At 44.1% G+C, this 18,408-nt stretch overlaps 1 protein-coding gene across 2 annotated transcripts in view; it reads left to right on the forward strand.

The window, feature by feature from the left end:
• The window catches only part of LOC104282398 (vasoactive intestinal polypeptide receptor), a 74,597-nt gene extending 57,836 nt beyond the window's left edge, over positions 1-16,761 (forward strand). The window contains exons 7-12 of one of the 2 annotated variants that reach the window (XM_009880488.1): positions 1,607-1,667; positions 4,544-4,613; positions 7,595-7,686; positions 12,559-12,688; positions 14,117-14,158; positions 15,708-16,761. In XM_009880488.1, the coding sequence (XP_009878790.1) occupies positions 1,607-1,667; positions 4,544-4,613; positions 7,595-7,686; positions 12,559-12,688; positions 14,117-14,158; positions 15,708-15,899 (587 nt within the window). In that variant the 3' untranslated portion in view covers positions 15,900-16,761. The remainder of the gene's footprint in view (positions 1-1,606; positions 1,668-4,543; positions 4,614-7,594; positions 7,687-12,558; positions 12,689-14,116; positions 14,159-15,707) is intronic. The other variant, XM_009880489.1, reaches the window with a different exon arrangement.
• Positions 16,762-18,408: the final 1,647 nt, after the last annotated feature.

An 18,408-nucleotide genomic window follows, 5' to 3' on the forward strand; every position in this document is an offset into this window, starting at 1 on the left:
TGCCGTCACCTGTGTGCTAATACTGATAACCTTCTGCTACTGCATTCATGAGTTCTCCAGCTTTAATGTGAATCTAATCTCAAACACATCGATAAAATAAAATAAAATAAAAAAAATAAAATAAAACAAAACAAAACGAGAAAATGGCAAGGAAGACAGAATTAAACTCTTCAAAAAGCGACTCAGAGCTGAATTGCTAACTTATGCAAATTAACCTTACCACATCAACTTCTCCTCTTTCTCCAAAGAGGGAACAGGGATCTCTTTTCCCCTTTAAGTCTTTTAGCTGAAGATTTATGTATAAGTAAGCAAAATGGCTTTCTATGCATGCTCTCCATAGCTGAAACTGATAAATAATTAGAGCAGGGAAGAATCTCAAAAAGAAAAGAAAAAATAAAATAGTGTCATGTACAGGGGTATGCCAGGGCTCAGGATTTGATCAGTTAGCCATAGAGTAACTTCCATCGAAAGTGACAGAGTTACGCTTGGGTTCACACTGTGGAAGAGAGATAATTCTCCATGATATAAGCATAGGAAGAGCTGATGTTAGCAGGCCTTGTTTCAGATGCAGTTAATCAGGTCAGACCTTCTTTAAACCTGCCTTGTGCATAGATACCCTTTCTTTCAACACAGTAGACCTGGCAGATGTTAAAGAAAAAAAGTGTGAAGGTAATGATTTTAAATTAGAGGAAATCCCTTGCACTGGCAATGTGTTCTGCAGTTGCTTGGGTGAGGAAGGGCAATTCGAGAAAATGACAGGTGCTTGAAGGATCTTTTGGCCTTTCAGTCATCTATCATTTCCAAGACCGTTAGTGGTAGATCTGAAATGGATCATGCAGGAATTAATAATTTGGACACCCTCGTTACAGTCCTGACAGTTTGTATTACCATTGCACGCAGAAATCACTGGTAATAAACAATACGCAATACTGTGACTAACCCAGAACAAAGTGACATGTCCTTCCTGGAGTATTTCCAATCTAAATCTAATCAAAGACACGAGGCATAGAGAAAAGAGACACCCCAAGGATGGAACAAGACCACCCTAATCAGGCAGAAGATCATGGAGTGAGGAGCAGGGGTGGGTTAATGTGGCCAGCTACAGACATCTACATATGAACTTGTCACTCCAGGGTCCCTTTATAGTCAGTGAAGATCCAGACAATACAGTCAAGGGAGTCCAAGGGCGTATTTCTTGTTCTAAAGCAAACATCTAAAGTAGCTTGGATGACCTGTGTGTTAGAAGGACATATTTCTCCCCGTTGATGCTATAGAGACCTGTGGTGAGAGGTGTCCACACTGTAGTTCTCTAAAGCGATTCCAATTCCTTGCATTTCACCATCAGTAGTTTTTGGGAGGCATTGCAACAGGAGGATAAATCTGCTAGGGAGCAGCTACAGGAGACTCATCTTGCATGGCCAGTGGGAGAGAAATTTCAGCAACATATTGCTCGTTTGGCATGGGACCATTGCAAACGTGAAGCATTCGGCCACTCTTGAGGGCAGGCATCATTTCAGTCACTCAGGAGGGATGGAGAGTGAGGAAGAACAGCCCTGAAAGCATTGATAATTGTTTCTGTCAGTAACACCATCTCTTCTCTTGTCAGGTGCCCCCTCCTTGTTCATCACTGCTTGGACTATTGTCAGGATTTACTTTTTCGATGTTGGGTAAGCCTACGGACTCAATTCTCTTTCCTTTATAATTCTTCCTTCCTTTATCTCCAAGGAAGGCCAAGGAAAGCCCTGCAGTTTTAGGAACCCAGCCATCCTGCCCTAACCCCAACGGTGGTCAGAGCAGAGCAAAAGCTTCTCCCTTCCACCATGGACCGGGAAACATTCCGAGGTCTCCCTGAAGACACACAGTTTATGTCAGCTTAGGCCAGTCACTCACGCTCTTTGTTTCATAGAATCACAGAATCCCAGACTGGTGAGGGGTGGAAGGGGCCTCTGGAGCTCCCCCAGTGCCGCCCCCTGCCAGAGCAGGGGCACCTCCAGCAGTTGCACAGGATGGTGTCCAGGCGGGGTTGGAATTGCTCCAGAGTGGGAGACTCCCCCACCTCTCTGGGCAGCCTGTGCCACTGCTCTGCCACCCCCACAGGAAAGAAGTTCCTCCTCATGTTGAGATGGAACTTCCTATGGTCAAGTTTGTGCCCGTTCCCTCTTGTCCTGTCACTGGGCACCACTGAAAAAAGGCTGTTCCCATCCCCCTGGCACCCTCCCTTTCAGTATTTATAAGTATTGATAAGATTCCCCCTCAGTCTTCTCTTCTCCAGACTGAAAAGCCCCAAGTCCCTCAGCCTTTCCTCATAACTCCAGTCCCCCCATCATCTCTGTAGCCCTTTGCTGGACCATCTCCAGCAGTTCCCTGTCCTTCTTGAACTGGGGAGCCCAGAACTGGACACAGCACTCCAGATGCGGCCTCACCAGGGCAGAGCAGAGTTTCCCAACCCCTTGGTCAGGATATTTGCAGGGAATTTGTGAACAGACCCTGATGGTCACGTTTGGCCCTGTGATCCTGCGTATAACAAAAATACCAGCCAAGGAGCTGCTGGGTGCTCAGAGCTTTGCATCCTGCAGAATTAACCCTAAATATGCTGGTGCAGCAGAAAATAAGCACACCCATTAGCCTTCCCGCAGAAAAACTCTGAAAACTCTTTTTCCCCCCCCAGGCAGATTTTAGGATCTGTTTTTCATCCTCTTTAACCTAACAGCTGCCTTTGATACTTTATGTAAGCAGCAGACAGAATACAGCTAAGTAAACGAGGTCGATATTAGAGCTATCCAAGGACATATGCAAGTAAATAGGATCTGATCCTGCAGTGCTCCTTCATGCCTTTACTCCAGCAATCAAACTATAGTATTTGGAAAAACTTTTGTGAGAAAACACTCCAGAGAGTTACAGAATCAGGTGCTTATTATGTAGTCACTGTGCATGCCCTCGCTTCTTGCATTTACAGCTTATGGTTAACTCCATTTTCTCTCGTGCGTTCTCTCTCTCCAAATGTGTCCTGGTTTGTCCTTATTTCCGTAAGAGAAGCAGCTCAGATTTCTCATCGCGTTTTTTGATTTATAGTCATGCTAACACATTTCCTGAGGGCTACTGACTTCTTTTATGGTTTTACTCTGTCTGAATAAAACTCACATTATTTAATTTGTTAATAAATAGCCTCTACAATGAGATAGAGACCAAAGGATTTAACCAGTCTAGATACCAATTTTTCTTACTATATATTCCCACTCAGATCCAGCAATTCTTAATAAAAATACAGACTCCTTTGCATTTTCTGGAGGCTTTAACGCTCTATGTTTTTGTGCCAAGTAAAACAGAATGTGAATTTACAGGATATGCTAATACCTAACAGATTTTTTTTGCATACTAAAATTACCTACAGAGAAAAATTACAGGACATTAATCCAGATTAAATAAAACCTAATTATGTAAGATTGGTTAAACAACATTAAGCCTCTATTTAAACATTCTAACTCCAAATCAAAGTGACCTTCATTCAGACTGCCTGAATTTATTTTAAAAATGAAGAGCACTAGACATAATTAGGGCCACTTCAATTCTAAATGAAAGGGCAGCATGCACCTGACCAAGTATAAGCATTTGTATGGGAGCAATTCGCTCTCATCTCCTTTTATAGCTAGTGGAGGTTTAGTCAGTGTAGTCCATGGAGTGCAATTCTTTTCATCCTAAAGTTGATGCCTAAAATAGGTCTCAGGAACTGTGCCCTAAAAGTGCCTCTCTTCGTCTGCCATTACTTGCGCTGTCAAAGTTTTGAGTTAGATGAGCCGGATCCGGGTGAAATTGTCTACGACGGGTTCCACTAATCTGTTTCAAACATGAATGCAGATCAGTTTTCATTAATGCTCTCCTAAAAAGGCACCTTCGGTCACCTGACTGTTGCGAGGTCTGCAGATACATGTGTCCCAAGCAGTGTTAGTCATTTCCACTTCATTCCTGTTCTGCCATTTCCCTGGACCTAGGTGAGTGGTGTGCTTTGCAGACAATTCTGACTTCAAGATAAAATAAATTGCTATGGACTTGTCTCACTAGATCCATAGCTCAGGTGCAGCTGAGTAGATTTAGTTGGACTAATCCCACCGTAGGCTGTCCGTCATCTTTTTCAGAAGGCGATGTTGTTTTTTTCCTGATGGTGCCAATTCCTCTGTGCTTAACAAAACCCCCATACCCTCATGAATGTGTGATTTTGATAGCATTTCCACGTAGCAGACCTCAGTGTAGGAGAAATTAAGCAAATCACCATTCTCCCCCACATTCACCGTGATGTAACACCCTCCAACCCATTCCATTACCAAGGGGAAAAGAGCTCACAGCATTATACCTGAAGCAACTGGTGCCTACCGGTGCTCAACACCACTGCAAAGCCCTTCCCAGTTCATGCACACCAGGTTTAGTCCTCTTCACATAACTTAGGATAGCTATCTTCAGCATTTAGGGAAACCAAGTACCTGAGAAGGTTACATAGCTGCTTGCTTGCTTTGCTTGATGTTTTAAGTCTGGTTTTGTTTCTTTTTAGGTGCTGGGAGGAAGTAGTGGAATCCCCATTCTGGTGGATCATTAAAACTCCTATTTTGGTGTCTATTTTGGTAAAGTATCAGCACATTCTGCTGGCTGCAAAGCCATCTTTCATATTAAGTGTGGGGGTTGAAGGGGTGCTGAGAAGTGTTCTGTAACTGTCCGTAGAAAATGCATTGACAGAAATTATCACAGTGTCAATTGAATATCTGTCTTAGGATGAGGAAACTCACCCTCCAGATAAACATTTAGCTTTAAGCATCGATGTTAGGAAGAGTTTAAGTGACTAGGCAACCAAGGTGGAGCTCATCTGATTTAACTTGGACCACCTCCATCTCAGTTAGTCACCCTGGGCACTCTTGTGCAGTAGCCATGGGTGCATGTAGCCAAAGAAGGTTGAGGAACATGGTTAGAGATCCAGAAAAGGCTCATCTTGTCTAATAAATCAGTGGATGTCTAAATTAGATCAGATGAATTGTGCTATGAATGTTTTTGTTTCTCTGAGCTGACCGTAAGCAGAGCCCAGGATGACTTGTTCAGTTGTAGATGTCAACACTATAAAGTAAAATGGGATGAGCCCTACCACAAATTTCTACCTAGATAAAAAGAGGTTAGATACGTTCCCCCAGATATTTGCCTCTTGTTATAGTATCCAGTACAAAGGTGGATTCCAGATATGTGTTTTTTAAGTAAATTCTTGAGAAGCTTGCTAACTTCCAAATAAATCAGCAGAAGTGCTTGACTTCTTACCTCTCTGGATATAATCCATTCTCACCACAGAAACTATGACACTTCTGAGGAACTCTGAGTCCTTCCGTGCTTTTGAACATTACATGTTTCCTCTGTCAGGTATCAAGCCAAAACTTAAAATCAAATGAACTCGAGTTAAACTTAGCTTTGAGTTTTCTTAAAGGAAGGCAAGTGTGTGGGAAGGGAAGAAAAGGAATGCAACAGAAATCAAACCAAATATATCTCTTTTAAACAGAAATCTTTTCTTAGGCATACATTCTTCGTATTCCACGTACATTATGACCTTTACAAGAAGACTTCTTTTCCGTGGCATTTGTCATACAGGGATTCCGAACTGAAACAGTTTGGATAATTACATTTTACTCTGTTCACCTCACTGAAAAGAAATACAATACTTAGACGACACATCTCACAATATTTATATCATCATAGAAAGCTATAGATAGTGTTTTCCCTTTCCCAAGATAACCTTTGGGTCCAGAAATACATCGTATTCTCCTCAGATTAATGATTCTACATTTTCTTTTGGCCAATAAATCATTTTCTTATTGCCAATCAAAATTTATCCAGCAATTTCTGGTTTTCCTTCTGCAGATATCATATAAATCTGTCACAAAGGAAGGGCGTGAAAACCGCTGTCTGATGAACAGCAGGTTTCTTCAGGGAGAAATGCAACATTTTCTCCATATCCATGGGAAAAAGGCATAGATCTCAATGGAAGGAAGAAATACATATATCTCATATATAAGCTATATAAGATGTACAAGATGTATAAGATATATAAGATATTAAGCACTGGGAGCAGATCAAGTGCCTTTGATTATACTCTAGGTTGAAAAATAAACTAAACAACTTCTGCAGAAGCCTGATAGCTGTATCTTCTACCACTAAGCCTATGTCACGCTCCACCTGACTTACCACTGCCTTGTGTCCACGTTTGCTCTTGTCCACTATGAGCAAACACAGTATTTAACTGCTCCAATCTTACCTTCAGCACTGCAGCTTGTGTGCTATCAATGCTCATTAGAGTAATTGAACTAGATAATACTGGTTTGAACTGATGGATTTTACATGCCACCGAATCAGACGCAAACCATTTTTATAAGCAAATAAATATGAATAGAAACTATGATAAATGGCATGGGATAGATCAAAAGTGATTAAGCAATGCATCATAACCCAGAAATACAATTAATTTCCAGTCATTCATAGCCTTTGAAAAAAGAGTGAGTGTCTAAATGAGAGATGTGCTTCAATCTACTTTGTTCACCTGTTGTTGAGATAAATGTAGGAATTGCTGGAGGAAATTTTACAACCTGTTTTTGTGGGAAATCAGATTGGCTGGTTAACACAATCCCTTCCAGCCTTTAAGCCTCTAAAAATCAGAATCATTTGTGCATTCGTTAACCATGAAAGGATAAAGAAAGAGACTGTGTGCCAAATTAAAACTAAACTAAGTCCACAGAAATCCGTCATCACTTTTCTATTGTATATGTTGCATGAATAACAGAGTGATTCAATGGATAGGACCTTAAAAGCAAGTATATTTGCATTCAATTCATGCCATCTACTACGTGCCATTAGGGAACTGTGATTCCTAGCTCTATGCCTTTGCAATTAAATAAGGTTAACATTGATTGAGTATGTTGGTAGAGCACTTGGAGGTTTTTTGAGTGAAAATCACCATCTGAAATCTAGGTATTAGCTAGACGCCTGGGGTCTAACCTTGTGGGAGAGAATGTTTTCCACTGTGTCGGTGAGGTCTATGCCTTGCTATACAAGGTCTTCAGCTTCTCTCCAGAGAAGACATGCCCCGTAGCATTAAGTAGAGGCCCGCTGAAGTGGATACTGCTTTGTGTTTTGTTTCGGTTTCCTTGGCTCACCACCTCAGTCTTTGACATGCTCAGCAGCCGGTCCCATGTCACCGTCTCCCGAGGGCTTTGACGTCCATCGCTCCGCTAACTCCCAAGGCTCTTTTCCCACCCTGTCGTCGGCACTCCCCCGCGCAGCAGGACGTCGTGCATAGCTGTGCTCTATGGGTTTGACATCATCATACTTGGGATGTATGACACAAAGTCCCAAGCAGGCTGATGTCAGGCCCAAGATGGCTGCCATCCTGTGTCGGTTTACTATGTGCTCCCAGAGTGGGGTTCTCTGCTCATGGCTTTTTAACAACAGCTTGCTCCATGGCAAAAAAAAAAAATGCAGTGAAAGGAATCACCCTCTAACAATCGGCTCTTTTCACTGGACAAAAATACTAATTTTTTGTTTCTCTCTGTTTCCTTTCTCCCTCTCCTGACAGGTGAACTTCATTCTCTTCATTTGCATCATCCGTATTTTAGTCCAGAAGTTGCATTCCCCAGACGTTGGACACAATGAAACCAGCCAATATTCGTAAGTCCTAGACTTTTTCAACTGTGTTGTATGGGTTTTAGGAAACTTGTTTGGTTTGGATACAAAACCAGTATTGCATCTGTTGGCACTGATCAGAATCAAGTATTTGTTAATTGATTAAAGCTAATCAGATGGGGCATTTGCTTAAACCAGCTGGGCATGTTGTATGTCAGTTTGGAGGCTTTTGAAGGCTTTTTCCTGGGATTAACAATGAACAAGTGAGAGCAACAGTAATGATCATGAAAAAAAAAAAAATAGGCTTTTTCTCTGTATATTCAATATTTATTGGATTCTGAAGGCAGAGGGACCCTGATGGAGAACAAAGAGTTCACACGTGGACAAAGAGTCCACAGTATACGGGCTGTTTTTTCTGCACTAGTTGCCCTCAGCTCCCTTTTTCAAAGAAGGAGAGATCTACATTAGTACATTCAGTAGAACCTATGGCAAATTTTTCTTACCCTAAAGCAGACCCCTAAACTAGATATTGGATTAATTCAACGCATTTCTCTTCACTGTTGAGAAGTAGCACTGTCTCAGAAGTTTTACTTGATGTAATGCTTTTATTCCAGGGATATAAGGTTGACCTTAATGGGGATTTTTATAACAAACAGCACACAAGAGAAATCAGCATCTGTCTTAGGGGCCAAGAATATTCTTAGTTGCAGTTTTGTAAGAGCACAAGAAATCTGTCTATCTGCATGGATTTATTCTGGCTTCAATGCAAATAAAATAAAAGTTCAAAACAGCTTATTTTTTTTATTTTGCCACTGTCCTGGCTTAGGATTTCAACTATCCTGGATATTTATTAAATGATTCCTATAAAAGAACTGAAAAGGAAAAAGTCCAGTGTCGACATGGTCACTGCTCATAAATGTTCTTTGTCTTTGGAGGGAGCTGTGCACTTGGGTACCCTGAAGAATCTAAGCTTAGTTTATCTTTCTGCGAGATGGAAGAGAATATCAATATGGTCCTTAAATACTGACCAGCCATGACACTGAGTCTTTCTCTCTTGTGACGGTAAATTATGCATTTCATCTGCTTCAAGAGATTCTCAAATTTATGAAAGGAAATTCCACTATTTGACCTTAACTTGTCCCTGTAGCAGCCAAAGCCAATTACCTCTTTTTCTGTCATCTTAACACGCCAACATTACCAGGCCCTGTTCTTTCTATCACGTCCCTTTATGTGTTTCCAATTGGGCATTGTGTCTTTGTACCCCCAGGACTGCAACAGCTTTGGCCAGGTACATAGATTAAATCAGCATATTGAAATATGTTCTAGTACTAAGCAGCAGCCTGGAGCAGTTGGCTCCCATTCATCTCAGTAGAAGTGTTGCCAACACGCGTTGGAAGGGTTATGTCCAGATTACTTCGGAGGTCATGCAGAGCTTTGGGTTCAGGGCTTTTTACTTCACATTTTCCAATGAAGTGGGAGCTGCCAGGAAAGCTCTCTTTGCCTTGTAAACAAACGTAGCACGGCGGGGCAGTAGGTAACACGGACTTCCCCACACTGGCCTGCCAAACGAGAGGTGCTGCTGAAGTACAGATGATCTTTGCATCTACAGTTCCTCACCTTCCTTCTCCACCTGGAAAAGCATCTCCATTCCATTAGGGCATGAATCAGTTGCTCACTTATACATGTCCAAGCCATATGAGATGCTTTAGGACGTTTGCCTGAACCTGGCATATAGGACCCAGGACCTATGGGAGACTTGTACCCTTCTACACCTTCTGGCCACCAGCCAGACTCTCTGGGGCATCTGGAAGTCTCCGTTGACTGTACTGACTGCGGTGGGACATGAGATACCACACTTTCCTATGGAAATGAATATTAAGGGTCCCAACTTGAAGGCTGGATCCCACCAAGGGGGTCCTAAGTTTTTAATGTTTAGACAGCTATCTGTAGAGACATCTGGGGTCCTGACCCTCTAATAAATGCCATTAGGCATGAGATCTGCAAATTGTAGATACCTGGATCCTTTTACATGTCATTTCCTTAGTACCTGAAATGCTGTTGCTGCTTCAGGGGTTTGGCCTGCAGGACCCAAGAGATCTGAGCATAATATGTGTGGGTTCCTCCTGTCAAATCTGAGATAAGTATGTTTTAAACTAACAGCATCAGGGATCTCTCATTTGCATTTCTCCCTCCTTTTCTTGTTTATTTTATATTGTTTATTTTAGGGAAAAAAAAAAAAGAAATAACATGTTGACAAGTTGACGGTATTGTTCAGTTCCAACCGGTTTCAGTTTAGCTGCAGGCTGGAAGTTCAGGTGTGCTGCTGACTCACTCATTAATGCTACAGACAGTGAACTGGGCTTTAATGTATTGGAAACTGTGAAGACAAGTCTCCCAAAACGGTTTTCTGGAAATGACAGAGACGTGTGCAAGAATGGGACAGGAATATTTCAAGCAAATAGAAGTTGTTTTCTGCAACAGGAATCTCGAGCAAAATTCATCTCTTTCTATTCTGTACATGTTCATAGATCAATAAGATCATCAAAGTTTTCTGGGTAACTTTTCCGTTATGCATTCAAGGAGGATGACTAAAATGTTGGTTCCCTCTTATCCACTTCCAAGGAGAGAAATAGGTTCAGTGCAGGCTAGTGGAGACGTGTTTTCCCTAAATTACCCATCACCATGTGTATCTGTCAGAGAGGGTAGTTCTGGGAAGTACACCTTGTGCTGGCAGAGGAAGTCGTGAGTTTTTTGAGAAGCCATGGCTTCCAGCAGGTAGCTTTAACCAGCTTTGGACAATCTCCCAAGCAGCTCTGCCTCCTGCACAGCCAGGCTTTGGCTTCCTGGGAGGAACCACGACTGGGAAAGATGATTTTCCTCATTTCAGCGTTCTGCAGGAAAGTCTTAAATACCACAGGGCTAGACCAAAGGGCCCTTGCCTTGAAGCCATCTAAAACATCACTCAATATTCTAGGGAAGGTCAGTTCTGGGAGCAACAGACTGGTTTGGAGCATTGTGCAAACTGGAGAAAGGGGCTCCTAAGGTTTGGCATTTGTGTCGTGTTCATTGCCGCAGTCCAGCCAGGAGGAAAAAAGTTGTAGTTGAGGGGATGTTGTTTCGGTGTTGTCTGCAAGGGTAAAACAAAATTTTCTAGTTCATTGCAGGTTGCAAAGAGTGTCTCTATGAATACAGTACACTGAATCAAATTCCTCTAAGGTGACCATTCCTGAAAGACTGGGGAGAGAGGAGACATCTTTGCAAAGCCAGCATTGATAGTCACTGAACTGTGATCTGCTTAGAAAATGAGTTGCTTTCTCCTATGTCTGGAGCTGGGGGAATTAGGTCATACTAGTGTGGGTCACACTGGCCAGAACTGCTTCTGACAGGGAGGAACATGGTACCTTGATGGTGACCAATGGCAGTGACAGTCCTTTGGTAGAGCAAGACAACCGAGAGGACTCAGATTTTGGATCTATTCGCTATGAGAAGGGATTTGCCTGCTAGTAAGAGATGTGATGGGAAAGGCAAATTCCTGGAAAGTTCCTCAGCTTCCTTAAGGCACTTGTTTTGCCTGGAATGAGTTGCAGCCAGTTTCAGCCACCAGGTATTCCCTGGGGAGCCACGGCCTCCAACCACAGCCTTAATGTCAAGCTGTCTTTGGGCCAGGCCCAGGGAAAGCTGGAAAGGTCTGCTGGGAGATACAGTGATGAGCATCATCTGCATAAAGCTGACACATCAGCCTTCCCAGTGGGCTTTTGCAGATGGCAAATAAATGAAGATGGTCTGAGGGGACTGAGCCTGATGAGACTTTGGAGGTGAAGGGTTTGCAGATGGAAGAACAAGCATTTCCAACATCCCAGCCGTAGCTTGAATTCCTCCATAAGCCTCTGGGAGAGGGACACCTGGAAGGATGTGGGTGACCAACAGAGCCAAAACCCCCATAAGCATCCTTAGGCCCTTGAATTCATTTTATTTCCATCAGCTATATTTTAATAATGATTACATTTAATAAATTATCATCTCTTCCTAATTAGGCCTCTGATTACCCAGCCTGATGCCATTAAGCACTGATACTGTTCATCCCCCTCCTTTGGAGACACTCATTGTGCGATAGCCTGTCATTATTCTGAGCTAAACATACCATTTCTCTCCCAGAAGCTGTAATTTTCAGAAATCTCAAGCAAACAAAGACAGTGCTAGATGATGATTTATCCTGTAGAGATGAAAAAAGATCTCTGGAGGGAGGGGAAGAAGAGAGAGGGGAGAAAGAAATACCTCCATTGAAGTTGCTGGGAATAAAGATGTCACATTTTATGTTGTCACCACATCTGAAATCACCAGCCATCTGCAGTCTGCGGGCCAAGGAGAAGTAATCCAGGGCTGATCACTCTGCCTCAGCTGGAGGCATGTATATATTTATATAAGAGCTCTTAACGAGGAGGAAAGCAAGCCTGTGGAAATGATCCCAGCATGGTCCTTTGGTTAGTGTGAACTAACTGTGCCCAGACGAGGGTCTGGCTCCACATGTCATGTCATCCCAGACCAGGTCATCAGAAGGATCCCAGGGAGGTTAGGCTGTGAGGAGCTACCTCAGCTCCCTCCCTGTAACCCAGACACATCTTCCCTCTGGGCGAAGGCAGCCTCCTGATGCTGCCTCAGGCGAGGCTGCTGTTGAAAGGCTGGATGTTCCCAGGACCTCAGGGTAAGCGGCCCACATCGCATCTCCTAAGGGCAAACAAAGGCACTTAACATGCATGATACAGGCTACGCCCTCATGATCCAGGTAATCAGCAAATATATACTGCAGCAAATTAAAGTTTCAGGGTTGCACAGGGCTCAGCTGCCAGATTTCTCATCAGCTTACCCTTTAGCTCCTCTTCCCTCTCCCCTTCTGACTCATGTTTGTCTTTCCGACAGGAGGCTGGCCAAGTCCACCTTGCTGCTGATCCCTCTCTTTGGCATTCACTACATCATGTTTGCTTTCTTCCCTGACAATTTCAAAGCAGAAGTTAAGCTGGTCTTTGAGCTCGTGGTTGGGTCGTTCCAGGTAAGCCACCCTTTGGGCCACCAGGCAGTCACCAGGTCCGTCAGCAGGGAGAAGCATAACAAGTTTGACAAGGGAATAAGCAAACATGTGAGCTGGGTTTTTTCCTGGACATCCCCAATACTGCTTTTATACCTTTGGGGAAAAGCTGCTTACTCCAGCTTGGTAAGGATGGAAGATAATTTTGTATTTTGTCTCCTGGAATTCCAGAAGGAGATTCTCTCTCCTCATTTTAGGCACCTAAAAAGAAAATGTACCTCTCTAAGTTAGTCACCCTGGATTTTTTTGTACATAAGGGAGAAAAATGAGCACGTCAGTCCAGTTTGTATATTATTGGCATGGTGTAAGATGAGATAAATCACCTTTGGGAGGAGTGTTTTTCTGGCCATTAACAGGAGCCAGGTCTGTCTTCAACCAGTTGACTTGCATGAAGTTTTCTCTCTGTAAATAAGACAAGTTCTACCTGTAGATCCTACTCAAGCAGGATTCCATTTCATTGGTGTAGGAGGCAGGTTCCCCACAAGGATAGATAATGGGGCTGTCCTCCCCATTAGTCTTTGGGAAGCCCTGATGAAGTTTGCTTCTTACATCCTCCCACTCATTTCACTTCAGCCAATTCCCATGTTGGGCTGTTAACCTTGGCCCTGCTGTTGCATGAAAAGAAGTGCTTATTTATGTATTTCATCCCATTGCTTCCATCCATTAATCAGGTCTAGCCACTTTGTATTCTCACAACCTGCAAGCCGGGTCTGTCTGTCACAGTATGCCATACACGTGCCAGTGGCATGCTTTGTTCAGTGGTGAATGAGATAACGTTCCTGCCTACATCATCATCACTTCACATCTGGCATCTCTCCTTTGAGAGACGAATGGATCTACACTCACTCCTTGTCTTTAGAGTTTGCCACCATAAGGGCTAGAGATTACAAGTTTGGTTTATTTTTTTCAATGAAAGATGAGATTCTCAAAAAGTAGGTGTCACTGCAGGGGGGATGGGAAAGAAACAGTTAAGCCCTATGCCATGTCTAAGATCATTCTGACCTTGAGATACTAGTGAGCATGTTTAGATCTCTCCAGTTTCAGCTGACAAGACCAAGCAGGAAATTTGGGTCTAGTACCCCATCCAGTTGCCTCTTAATGCCCCAGTTGGGACAGCCAAGTGCCCCTCTTAGAGCTGAGCTGACTGCCGATGGCTTTAAACACCAGTCTGGAGCAATCTTTGAACCCATACCCATACACCTGCCACAAGGTACCTTAACCAATCTTCCTGTGCTCCTTTTACAGGGAAAATGCAATCAAGTGGTTTCTAAGGGGCATCTTAGCAGTCCCCCAGCAGTGTGCCCTTTCTCCAAGGCCGCAGTGAGCCTGGGTTGTGATCTAGGGCAGTATCAGCTATGAGGTGCTAAAAGCCTGTTCTCTCCTTTTCCCTAGGGATTTGTGGTGGCTGTCCTGTACTGTTTTCTCAACGGGGAGGTAAGATCAGCAATGTTGTTTGGTTAATGTTTGCAGCTAAGGCAAACCTTGTGGAGAGTGGATTGAGAAGTGTCCCGTTCCTGATGTTACTGTGCTGGGGGAAAGCTTCCAAGTAAAATCGCTCACTCCAGAAAAACAACTCAATCATTTGCCTGACAGTTTCCAGCATAATTAATGAACATATTAGGACTTTTGTGCACACTGTAGTATTACTGCTGCTGAGTCCGCCCTTTACTCATGATACAGCATCAGGAGAACTCCCATATGACCTTGCATAAACCCTGATCTGAAGGGACCACCTTCAATAGGGAGGGATAAAGCCTGTCTTCTAAGCCCTACTCATGCTTAGCATGTCAATGAATCCTCCACAGGATCAGGCCCACTGCCAAGATGGAAGCTCGTTAGTGCAGTGATATTTTTGTACCATGCTCCATCTGCCTGCAAGAAATTCAACGGAGACTGATTAAACCCACATTGTGAAGGCTCTACCAAGTAGGTGCGAGCAGCTAAAAACTTGGAGCTGCTGTCAGCTGGAGCACTTGCAGCTCGATAAACTGAGCACAGGCAAGCAAGAAGCAGCTGTGATCTGGGTTTGTGTTCCAGCTTCCTGGGGAGAGGAAGAGTGTCCAGAATCACAATTTGCTCTCCTGCAGCTCTGATGCTGCTTTCAGCCAGGCTGATGCCATGTGGACATCACGCGGTGGCACGCAGAGCAGATAGTCTGGCTCCAGGGGAGACCTTTGCCAATAAGCCTGCATGGAGCAGGGCAGAACCACACAATTATTATTATTATTATTAACAAATCAAAACCGATACAAGCATTGATGGGACTTGTCATGCACAGACCAGTGCCAGGTGAAAATGTTTCCGCCATACAGGCGTTGATCGTGCCTTTCCCACATTTCCAGTCCTGGCGTTTGCATCCTGGTTTTGTACCGTTCCTGTGCTTGCTGATCCCAGCAACCCGCAGACACAGCTGTTTTATCGAATTCATACTGTTATCTAAAAATTTGCCCTGGAAGGCCGCAGGAGGGGAGGGGGACGGTGGCCAGATTTGTTCAGGGTTTGAATCTGAGTAGTGTAAACCAGATGATGTCTGTGAACTCCCTGAGCGGGAACAAGGAGCTTCTATCAAAAAAATAAAAGGCACAGCTGTATTGACAGCTTTACAAACAAGCTATAGTTAAATCATTTGTATTTGGACAAAAACAGGGCAGTGAAAAAAAAAAAATCTTAATTACCCCCACAAAGCGTAAAATATGTTGCCATTAAAGTTAAGTAGTCTGACACCTTCACTCTATCAGATAAGCAATCCCCTGTGCTCACCTTTCTGCTGAAGGTCAGGGATTTCTGCTCTAGTAGTTTACTGGCTGGAGTGTGACCTCTCTTCTATGTGGTTAAAAGTTCTGGTCCGGTTGAGTTTTAGTGACCTTTATAAAATAATTCTTGGCCCCTTGGTTGGTGCATCACCCATTGCTGCTCACACAATCAAGTCAGAGTAATGGAAAATGCTCCCCTCTGCTGATTTGCTTGTCTTTCCACTGCCTAGGTCCAAGCTGAGCTCAAGCGAAAGTGGCGGAGGTGGCATCTGGAGCGGTTCCTGGGCTCGGACATGAAGTATCACCACCCTTCCTTAGGCAGCAACGGCACCAACTTCAGCACCCAGATCTCCATGCTGACCAAGTGCTCACCAAAGACACGCCGGTGCTCTGGCTTCCAGGCTGAATTCTCTCTGGTGTGATGGGGAGAGGCTCTCCAAGCACTGAGCATCCAAGAGAGAAACTGAGAGACAGAAGGATCCCCAGGAATCAGCAATATGATGACAAATCCTTGTGAAATGGCATGCTCCGCTTGAGCCAACCGAGGACACAAAACTGGAAAAGCCGCTGGCATCCAGAACAAGATCAGACAAGCCACGAGGCAGAGAAATACTTTTCCTCTGCCTCTTTTCAGACCTTTCACTCTGAAGTTTCAAGCCCTCGGGGGTTGATAACTATGGGTAAAGGTCTCAGTCACTTGAGGAGAGCCTGGGAGATCCTGATGTGTCATAAATAATGAAGTACGGGGGGCAAGGGAGGGGAGAGCCCGAGTCCTTGGTGGCTTTTCCAGAACCAGCATCTCTGAAACAGATAAATTGCACTTTTTGAAAAATGAGCCAGTAAAGCAGAGAGGGAGGCCAGAAGCCGGGGGGGGAGGGAAAGGCAAAATTGCCAAACATATGAATGTGCCAAAAGTCGTGTTGATGAGAGATGATGATAAGGCACCGAAGACAGAGTCGCGGGCACGGGCAGAAGGGACAGGAGGGACATGAGCAGGGAGAGGCCAGCGCACAGCCCCTGCCTCTGCGTTTTACCCGTGTGAAGGCGAAGCTGCAGCCACTCAGAGGATGCCCCGGTGCCGCAGCATGTTCTGCTAATTGCCCACCATCCTTGTTAGCAGAAGCTTTCCAAGCACCCTTGGGTGCCCTCTGGAAAAGCAGGTCGCTGAGAAGGAACAGCACAAATGCCTTTCTCCGCGCTCTGTTCACGACATCGTGTTTTGTTTGGTTGTTTTCCATGAACAGGAAACTCGATTTGCATGTATAAAAACTGGGTACAGATGCCAAAAGCAGAGCACGGCTGTGTTTTTCATTCTTTTTAAGTTCGCCCATAGATCTTGGTGCATTAACACACCCAGGATCATTAGGGATCAGGGGAAAACAATTGGTCTGTATTTCGTTTGCACTTGCTTAGCACACACTGCCAGGAAAGGGAGATGTAGAACCTGTAATCCTTAATTGAATCAGACCTGCCATAAGGAGCCACTCTCCAGATGAAAAAATTAGCGTCACAGCAGCAAGCAAAATTGCTTTCATCAGAACAAGGTTGTCTCAGCACGTAACTGGCACTCCAGGAGTCAGGAAGGAGTGAAGGAGCTATTAAATTGATTTCTTCTTGGGCTTTCGCTGGGAGCTTTCATCCTGTGATGAAGGCATTGTTAGATCTTTAAGATGTGCTGTGTATTTTACTTCTTTTCTGAAGGCCTATTAGCTTCCATATAGGGGCAATCCCTGTGTGAAGAACACACATAGATCCTGTGAAAAACAAGGGAGTAGTTATTTTTTTCTTTTCTTTTCTTGGCGGAGGGGCAAAGGAGAAGGGTGAAACCAAATCCTGCTCAGACATGCCAGGCTAGTGGCTCGCAGGACATCACATGCAGCTCTCACGCCCAGGCACTGCATTGGAGACAGTTCCCACAATCTCAAACTCAGAAGGTAGACAATACAACGATACGGATGCCCACGTTTGTGTCCCACCCAACTGCCTTGAATGAAGTTGCACCAGTTTTACACTGGGCGTGGGAAAACCCTGCCCAGCACTGGTGTACACTTAGTAATTGGGCTGCCATCATCATACCATGTCATAGCACTGTCCTCGTGAAGGAGAGTCTGGGTCACCAATGCATGTGCATGGAAAGGAAGGTGGCCTTCTCTTTCAGAGTTCAGAGATCTCAACTTATCCACCAGGTACTAACAGCACCTGGACTTCTTTTTCTTCATAATGATATGTAGTTCATTGAAGGGAAACATCGTTAACCTGGTGGATTTGGGGTTTGTTTTGCTTGCTTGTTTCTTGCTTCAAGCATCTGTAATTCACTGCCAACAAACCACACCGCCAGCAAAACCTAAGAAGATAGGTAGATGTTGTGAAGATAGTCCTAATGACCTTCATGGTCCTGGAATTAAAGTGATGATGAGACCCCAGGATAGCCAGGTGCAAGCCATCTTTGTTATGGCTACATTACACTGAAACCATATCATGAGCAGTTAGAATCCAACACTGACGTGCCACAAGACAATCAAAATCCTCTCTTAGCAGCACTCTAATTCCCAAAATCCATAGAAACCAAGATGATGCTTGAAATGTTGCTTGCACTGAAACCCTTGTGTCCTGACACCCCAGGAACAAGGTCCCCATTGAAATCTCCAGGAGGTTCTCAGAGGCGAGGACCTTCTTTGTGTTTGGTGGTGCTGCTGCTCTGGTGAGTGCTTTCAGCCCTGGATTAGGACTCACAGAAGATGCTGGAGAAGTCCCATCATGACCACCAATTCTTCTCCTGTGCCTGGTTCAAAGCAAGGATTTGATGTAGCTCTGCATGTCACCAGGTGAATGGATAACTAGCAAGAAGGCCCAGAATAAGCAAGTGAAAGCTCTCTCTCTCAGCTTCCAAGCTGTTCCACTTGGTGTAAAATGCTTCTTCTCACTGGTGCA

The sequence above is a fragment of the Charadrius vociferus genome, unplaced genomic scaffold, assembly GCF_000708025.1.
Source record: "Charadrius vociferus isolate BGI_N301 unplaced genomic scaffold, ASM70802v2 scaffold12, whole genome shotgun sequence".
Taxonomy (NCBI): Eukaryota; Metazoa; Chordata; class Aves; order Charadriiformes; family Charadriidae; genus Charadrius; species Charadrius vociferus.